Source organism: Rhincodon typus, chromosome 28 (genome assembly GCF_021869965.1).
Source record: "Rhincodon typus isolate 14 chromosome 28, sRhiTyp1.1, whole genome shotgun sequence".
Classification (NCBI taxonomy): Eukaryota; Metazoa; Chordata; class Chondrichthyes; order Orectolobiformes; family Rhincodontidae; genus Rhincodon; species Rhincodon typus.
The window spans coordinates 29506967-29516433 of record NC_063359.1 but is presented as its reverse complement, the minus strand read 5'-3'; the positions used below and the strand labels follow the sequence as shown (position 1 = coordinate 29516433).

At 35.9% G+C, this 9467-nt stretch overlaps 1 protein-coding gene across 6 annotated transcripts in view; it reads right to left on the bottom strand.

The window, feature by feature from the left end:
* The window catches only part of cntrl (centriolin), a 114152-nt gene that overhangs the window by 83840 nt on the left and 20845 nt on the right, over positions 1–9467 (bottom strand). For all 6 annotated transcript variants that reach the window (XR_007265065.1, XM_048613717.1, XM_048613716.1 and 3 more), the window contains 3 exons: positions 7923–8151; positions 6419–6528; positions 3552–3746 (listed from right to left, as the gene is read on the bottom strand). Coding sequence is in view for 5 of the 6 variants with exons in the window: in XM_048613717.1 (XP_048469674.1) it covers positions 3552–3746; positions 6419–6528; positions 7923–8151 (534 nt within the window). In the remaining variant the exon portion in view is untranslated. The remainder of the gene's footprint in view (positions 1–3551; positions 3747–6418; positions 6529–7922; positions 8152–9467) is intronic.

Genomic DNA, 9467 nt, shown 5'->3' with positions numbered 1-9467 from the left:
AGCTTTTCCAGCAACTTTGTATTTGTTCCTGATTTACAGCATCCGCAGTTGTTTTGGTTTTTAAATACAATGGTACCTTTGAACAGGACTGCTAGAAGAGTCAGTACAAGAATGCTGCATGTTCCCAACTGAGACAATTCTGATAAAAAGATGCCATAGGCCAAATAAATGACCAATTCCAGTTTTATTAATGAAAGGATGACTGCCCCAGTAAATGAATAACATCAGGTGCTAGATTAGGTCCTTAAGCAGCTGCAAGGATAACAGCTAAAATTATTTTGCAGTAAATAGTTGCCTCTTTGAAGCTATCTTCAATATTAAATAGCTTCTAGCTAAAAATGCTCAAACATAAAAGTTGGTTTCAATACATAACTAGGGTATAATACAAGCCTTAAAAAACATTTAAGCTTAGATGTGAAGGTTAACTAGCCATAGGAGACATCTTCTCTTATGCCCTGAACAAGATAGATTGCTCACAACTCATAAATTACAAAATGCTAACAGCAGTAGTTGTATAACGTTTTATGTTATAATTAACTTTATAACAGAAGTTAACCTTACAGCAGTTAAAACTAACAGACTTTTTATTTTTACATTATGTAATTGGGTCAGTGGAAAAATAAAAGGAGTAACTCAATTTGATAAAAGACAGCACCAATATACAATGGGTAACAGAATTTGAGCTGTCTTTACAGATAAACAAGCCTGAGAAAGACCCGAAGGAGTACAGACCTTAAACTTTTGGAATGCGAATGAATAGGATGCATAGAAAGATCCCAAGGCCTACAGATTACAATGTCTGGGTAATACCATAAGATCATGGGAACCTGAGGCTGTCACTGGTTAGGTGTCCCAGGGGATTGGATGGTTGGATTAAGGGAAAAGACAGTGAATATGTCGCTTTTGATTATTTTAACACAAAATGTATAGAAATGTTGTACTTCTTTGTAAAAGCAGAGGGTGTGTCATCGATCTATCTTCCAAAGCCGGATTTGGAGAAGATCCTTTGACCCTCCCCTTGCATAAACTGGTTTCTGCTTGAACAAACATCTTCCACTTGCCTGAATCCTTCCTGCCTCCTGAGATTTTGCCCTTCAACTTCTCTTCAAATATTTATCTAATTTTTTCTGGAATTTTATTCTTTGATCTGTATCCAACATTACCAGGACAGTGCATTCCACATCCTAATTATTAGTTGCTTTCAAAAGCTTTTCCTTGTGTCATTTCTGCTTTTTCACCGGTCATCTTAAATCTGTGTCCTCAATTATCAACCCCACAACCAGTGGAAACCCCAACCATTTCTTTATTTAAACTCTATTATTTAAGGCACCTCTGTTGATGCTCCTTTAGCCTTCTCCGTTCTAAGAAGAACAACCCCAATTTCTCCAATGTCCAGTTTACACTGGACAAACGTTCCACAGAGCATTGAGAAAATCTCTGCAAAATCTCTGTGTATTCTCTGGAAAGTCTTCTCTTTAACCAATGAGGAAGAACTGAGATAAAGGTAAATTAGTGTGGAAGAATTTGATGTCAAATCAGGTATAGAAAGTGAGGTAAAGACAGAAAGAAACATGAGATTGAAGGAAGAAAATAGAGACAAAGAAAATGATTGTAAAAATTAAAATAAATAAAACTATGTCCTTAAACTCTCCACACTTACAACTGTTCACCTTCTAAGTAAGGGAAGTTGACTGAAAGCCATTAAAAATTATCATGTTATTAAAAGGTACATACAGTAATTATAAACTGAACTCTTAGTGGCCAATTAATGTGGAAACGCAACAACATCATGAAAATCACTGGGAGGTTAAACGCAAGTTGGTATTTTCATGAAGTCAACAGCAGGGTGGTGCAAATCATCCAACAACTTGTGGAGATTCACAGTTCACAGGTTCTCTTTCTTGTTACAAAGCTGCTAACAGATCAGTACATTAATTTAAGTAAGCGCTATGCATACACTTATTTCAGCCAGATCTGACATCTTATGTGGTTCCGTACAGCATTCACATAAACAAAACCATTTAAATATCACTTTAGAAATTACAACTGATGAGACGGAGCATATAATCTTCAGATTTACTCAATATATTTTTAGACAGAAAAAATAACCTTTGAACAGAATCTGCCAATTGATGTAGGGAAATAAACATCCAAGCTGCTATTATTTATTCTCTGTGAAAAGATTTTGTCCATTTACAATGGTTTACTTCTCAGGCTTAATATACAAGAAACTAAATATTTTAGTTATTTATTGGTATGACTGATACAAAACAATTTTCAAATTATTATTGAAGCAAATATTTATTAAAATACATTCTTCCTTTTCGTGCAATGGTTATTCTCATAAATAGACTGATTTTGCACTAGTTTCAGTCAGGGACTATTTTTAACCTTTGTGTATGAGTCTTCCCTTCTTTAAAAGCCCCGAACATGAATTATTACTGCTGTGAAATTACATCAGAGGTTTTGTTTCTTACATGACGAAGTAAAAACCCCTTGTTGAACCTCATCAGTTTCATACATGTTCAATTTACAAAAGTGGTGCAAACTCACAGATGAAATGTAACACAGCACAGTATTACACGAGATTATATATTAATTAATCCTGTATTTTCACTTTGAAATAATTAAACTTTGTTAAGGTGGCCTGCACACACAAGAAATTAAATGAATTATTACTTGTTAGTCAGTTCTTTATATCATGTAAAACGTATAAAATATACGTGAAAACTAGATTTGGTTTTTTTTATTTTCTTTATTCATTCACGGGATGAGGGTGTCGCTGGCTAGGCAGCATTTATTGCCCATCCCTAATTGCCTAGAGGGCAGTTCAAAGTCAACTACATTGCTGTGGGTGTGGAGCCACATGTCGGCCAGACCAGGTAAGGATGGCAGTTTCCTTCCCTAAAGGACATTAATGAACTAGATGGGTTTTTCTGACAATTGACAATGGATTCACGGTCATCATTAGATTCTTAATTCCAGATATTTATTGAATTCAAACTCCATCAACTGCCATGGTGGGATTTGAACACGAGTCCCCAGAATATTATGCGGGTATCTGGATTAACAGTCCAGCGATAATACCACTAGGCCATTGCCTCCCCTATAAATTTTAATTCTATTTAATTCTACTGAATTAAATGTACAAACTTATGCTAACCAGTTAGGTAACTAGATTCATTTATGGTCAGACTATGTACTATGGCAATAGGGCTTTTTGGGCACTGTGGTACTGACCCTACCACTGCGCCAAAAGGTTCGGACTCAAATCTGGACAATTTGAATTAAAAATATTTATGTATAATGGTATACAATTTTGAATCATATTCTCTGGACAGCCGTAACTATCAAGTGTAAACCTGGAAATTGCTGAGTTTTATCATTTGGGTTGTTAAAAGATTACGTATGCATGGCAAAAATAAGGATTAGCCTGAATTTCAACTTATTTTTTTCCTTCCCTTCGACAATTAGCAAAAGGAAATGAAGACCCTGGTGACATCATTAAAGGCATTAGGTTCACATTGTGTTACTTCTTTATTTCTACTCACATGTCGAGGATCTTTGGGATCAAGAGACTTCAGGATCTTTCCTAGATTATCAATCTCGTCCTGTTTTTTTTCCATCTCCATTCTCTGTCTTTCCTCCTGCTGCCTCACTTGCTCAGTTTCCTTACGCAATATGTTAATCAGCTGGATCTTCAGTGCCAACTGCTGACGGAGTTGATCCTTCTCAATTTCTGACACCTATATATTGAGTACAAAGGATGATACTAGATTTCACAGAATTCACCACCAAGCTTTCAGTTTTCAACTTTATCTCATTTGCAAACTTGCAAAACATTAAAATATTGTAGTTATTACTTAAGAATTTCCCTAATAATCTTCACGGTTATTGTACATAGTTTATCACTTGGCCATTAAAAATAATCATACCTCCTATTGGCAAAACAACCCCACACTTTTCAAGTTATTCCTCCTTTCTTTTTAGACAATCGTCCACCATTTCCCAACCAAACATCAACAGACATGAGTTCTCAGTACATGTCCCAGGACATGCACTGCAGATTCTAAAATCATTCAAATACAACTTCCTCCCTCTTGAGTGGAGGAACACTGCACTTGTATCAAGTCTACAAAGCATAACTGTCAAAAGAATCTTAAAATCCCTACAGTGTGGAAGCAGGCCATTCAGCCCATCAAGTCCACTTCGATCCTCTGAAGGGCATTCCACTCAGACCCACCCCCCAAACCCTACAACCCTGCATTTCTCATGGCTAATCCACCTAACCTGTACACCCCTGGACACTATGGGTAGTTTAGCATGGCCAATGCATCTAACCTAGACATTTTTGGACTGAGAGAGGAAACCGGAGCACCCGGAGGAAACCCACACAAGAGTTGAGAGATGATATGGTGTTATATTAGCACTGTATATAACCAATTCAAGATGAGATCTTACTTTAAACAGAATTATATACTTTTGAAAATTCTCATGCTGTTCACAATTTATATTTCACTCTGTTTAGGTCTTCCTGTGGAACATACAAAGTTTTACCTGTAGCTAGGAAGCAGTCAATTTGAAAAGAAAAATTCTGATCCATCAAAACCTCACCTGTGGCTTCTATTTGGCACTCTTCAGTCGACTTAAATAATTTTTTAATTTCTGCAGTATACACAAATTTTGAAATAAACTTTAAATGTATTTAACAAGTAATTGAAAATTATTTTTAGAACTCGACAATAATAGTTGTAAGTATGGCACATTGCAGAATAATTATTTACAGTGAGAAACATAGAGACATTCTATATTTAGTGTAAAAACTTACCACATCAATGTTTCGAGGAATGGGTATTCCATTAAGTGGTATGTTTACTACTAAATATTGCTGTGGTTTTACCTAAAAGGTAATTATGGTCAGCAGGTCTGGGAGTGATAGAGATGACTCACAGTTGAGTGATCAGAATTCAGTAACTCAGAATAGGTGGAAGTAGCAGCGATAGTGACAATTTGTTTAAAACAATTATTTTCATTTAATAATGGAGGATCGCCACACTATTCATACATATATTTTTAAATATTGCTGTTCTCTCACACGTAATTTAAAATGCTTTTATAATGAAATCATGACTAGAACTAAAATAATGCCATTTTAAAAATACACCTTAGTTTTCCCATCTTTAACTCATCCTCTCTCAAACTTCTTTAAGCAGTAATCAATTAATTTTTGCTGACAGTACTACAGAACATAGATTGTGAAATATGTTGGTATTTTATTATCAATAATAAACTCTACCGCATGCTCACAGGAAAACCAAATCAGTATATTCACTATGTTCCTTTTAAACCCAAGGAAACAATACTGCTAGAAAAGTCAATTTCCACATAGAACATACCAACAGTGTGAATGCCTATGGGTTGGATACAGGTACTTGAAAGTTCTTCAAGAGTGCAAAAGTTCACAGCAAAATTTTTTAAAAATATTAAATAATAAGGAATACTTTCAAACATAATACAGTTGGACATAAACTCACAATATTTTACAAGTTAACAAAAGGGCAGCAAATTATTAACGCCAGAGAGAAAATGCTATCTTTATGCAATGCATTAAGCCAATTTAAATCAAATTAATTGAAATATGCTAGGCTAAAAATAAATGCTTATGGTGCAGTGGTCAGGGTGGAATTTTCAGGATATCAGAGGAAATGAGCCTGTAGGAGGGGTAGTAGGAAAAAAGACTGTCTCTCTTAACTAAAAAAGAGGTCTATCCTCAGGACATAACAAATCAGAACACAGGTTAACACAGACAAATGCATACCATGGGACTGCAAACAGATTGGTATACACACAGACTGTGTACAGATTACAGACGGATATATTGATTAGCGGATTTCCTGAAATGTTATCGCAGATAGTCTTGAGAATGCGGTCTGATTGTAAATTTTAGTTTCAATCCTTTCCTGTACTTTTGATAGGTAATCTTATTGTATTTTTGTTGCAAATATAAACTGCTGAGAAGAATCAGATAGGTCAGTTTCAGAAAGACGAGGAGAATGGTAGAAGAGATGCTCAGTCTAAGAAAATTGTCAGGCTGGGAAAGGCTGTAGTCTTCTTGATGTTAAACAAATGAAAAATATTGCTTAGCTATAACTTGATGTCAGACAGGCATTCTGAACAGCACACGGTACTTGTGAGGGTGACAGTTGCCGAGAAGGTAAAAAGAACATAAAACGTAACCTCGTACCTGTGGATAAGGAAGATAAAGGTTTCAAGGAGGGAATTTTAGGGGACTGCGATGTTATCTTTGCATCCAATGTACATACATTATTAGTTGAGTTTATCTATGCAAAAACTCGATGAAATATGCCCAACTGCAAGTTTAAAGATCCTAGAAACTTAAATCTTAATCAATACATACCCGCTTTTGTGCTATTAACGCCTCCAGACTTTTCAGCTCTTCAACGGTTCTCAAAACTTGCTGTTGGGTCTTTTCCTTTTCATTTTGTAGTTGCTTTAATGACTCTTCAGCTTTGAAAAATGATCATCAAAAACAGCTTGCAATGAAATGTGCATGCTGGACAGTACTTTTATTTGTTTCTTCTTTGCTTTTTGCACTATTTATCTTAGAACTCAATCACAGCACACTGGGGAACTTTTCATTTTGTGCTTTCAAATTCAGTCTTACGGCTGAAATTTTCTGTAAAATTAATACAGTAGAATCCACTCCCTCAATCATAATACTGCACCATTCATACTCCTATTTCATGGGTGCTGCTTCAAGGATTTTTAAAGACATATAAATGTATTAAAATAAAACTTTTGTACTAAAATCCTGATCATCCTGCATTTACAAGGATTCAAATATATTGACATATGGCATTGCACCAATTTCACAATTTTAGTATATCACTGTAAGAGGCACAGACCTTGGCAATTTCATGTTGAAAATGAAATAATTTCAAAAACTAGTTTACTTTACAGCTTTCACCTTTAAGAAAAGAGATCGAGAGTTGTAGAATTTTATAGTTTCAAAATTCACTTCTTTTCAAAAAGTATACTGTTCTTGAGTATAAAATAAGTTCTTCATGAATTGAATTTTAGATAATCATTTTAAAGAAATTAAGGATTCCAGAGGTGTTAGCTCACTTAAGTAATTATTCTTAACATCAGACAAAATCCTGAACATTGATGCGCTGTTAGGCTGGGAGGTGGAACCAAAGTGAATCTGATTCACACCAGGTACATTTTGTAGAAGGCATACCTGAATCACAAGCAGTAAAAGAAGTCATCACATTTCACTTTCCCCACTGGGGGCCATTTGGAATCCTCTCACCAGGATTACTAGACCAAGAATGGAAATGGTGAGAATTCTGCTTTGTAAAATTTTGTACGATGCTGAGGTTAGTTCATCAACAGGATGATGGCATCGCTGGCTAGGCAGCATCCAACCCTACTTGCCCAGAGGGCAGTTGAGTCAACCACATTGCTGTGGGTCTGGAATCACATGTAGGCCAGACCAGGTAAGGATGGCAATTTCCTTCCCTACAGGATATTAGTGAACCAGATGGGTTTTTCCGACAGTTAACAATGGATTCATGGTCATCATTAGACTCTCAATTCCAGATATTTATTGACTTCAAATTCCACCATCTGCTGTGGCGGGATTCAAACCCTAGTCTCCAAATTGTTATCTGGGGCTCTGGATTAACAGTCCAGCGATAATACCACTAGGCCATCGCCTCCCCGTATTGGGAATTCTTAGATGGATTTTATTATTAAAGTAATTAATTAAAATATTCTTGACAGCCATGCCCATTAAAATTTCTCTAGTTTTAAATTTTTTTTTTAAACTACTTTAACTGATCTTTCACTATTTAAAAAATGAGAGCATAATTCTGAACAGTAGTTCTACAACTCTTTACCTTTCTGAATCATTTTTTCTTTATCTTCCAGTTGTACATCCAAGTCTTGATGAAGTTTTGCTCTCACTTCTTCACTTTGTCCCTGATCAGCTGCCTCAAACTGAATTTTTCCAACTTTTCCATGCTGTACTGGGTCAGTAATATGTTCCTCTTGAATATAGAGGTTTCTCTTGTATCTGGCCTTCCCAATGTATGGGCTTTCATTAGGGATTGCTTCAAATTCAGAATTCTGCAAAAATGTTCAATTCAGAATACAGTTTATGACTACACTTCAAAAGTATTTAATTGGCGTAAAGCATTTTGAGACATCCTGTCGTTCTGAAATTTGCTGTATAAATGAAATTATTTATTTTCTAATGGTACAGATTGTTACATCTAAGAATCAATGACTTTTGTGCTACAAAAAAATCACCAAGCCGTATCCAGATAAATTTGTGAAAACAGCATTATAAAACCTTTAGTGAAAGCATTCTAAATGTTAGTATGAATAGAAAAAATTGACATAAGTGCCAACAAAAAGACTAAGACACATGAAAACAGGATTACACATCTCTGACCAAAAGTACAAAATGAAAACAAAATATTCCTGACTGTTCAGATTCTACAATAATCATCAAAATCTCCTCAGAAATTTGATCTCATATTCCTTTTATTTCTCACGTGGCATTCTGCAGCTGAGTAGATGGATAGATATAATCCAGAATTTTGCCAAATCACTTAAATTGGTTCCCAGAAGATATTCAAGAATTGCAGATTAATTTTCTCTTGCTGTCAGTTGAGGAATTCCACATGGTAATTGGACATGAAAACAGATTCAAGGTGGAGGGCCAATCATGATATGATTCACAGAAACACAAAATATAGGAGTAGGCCCTTTGGCCCTTTGAGCCTGCTCAGCCATTCAATATGATCATGGCTGATCATCCAACTCAATATTGTTCCCGTTTTCTCCCAATATTCTTTAATACATTGAGATCTAAGACTTTATCTACATCTTTCTTGAAAATCTTCCATGTTTTGGCTTCAACAGTTACCTACAGCAGAAAATTCCATGGGCTCACTAATTTCTGGGTGAAGGAATTCCTCATCTCTGTCCTAAAAGTTCTATATCTTACCCTTCAACTACGATCCCTGGTTCTAGACTCCTCAGTCATCAAGAACATCCTTCCTGTTTTTACTCTACCTAGTCCTGTTGGAATTTTCTACAAGATCACCCCTCGTTCTTCTAAACCTCAGTGAATACAGCTTCTTCCCATATGCCAGTCTGCCATTCTAAAAATCAGTCTGGTAAACCTGCTTTGCACTCCCTCAATAGCCAGAAGATCTTCCTCTGATAAGGAGACCAAAACTGTACAGAATACTTCAGGTGTGATTTTAACGATGCCCTGTACAGTTACAGAAAGACATCACTGCTCCTGTACTCGAATCCTCTCACTATGAAGGCCAACGTACCATTTGCCTTCTTCGTCACCTGCTCCGCCTACATGCTTAATTTTAGCAACTGGTGTACAAGGACATCCAGGTCTTGTTGCACCCCCTCCCACC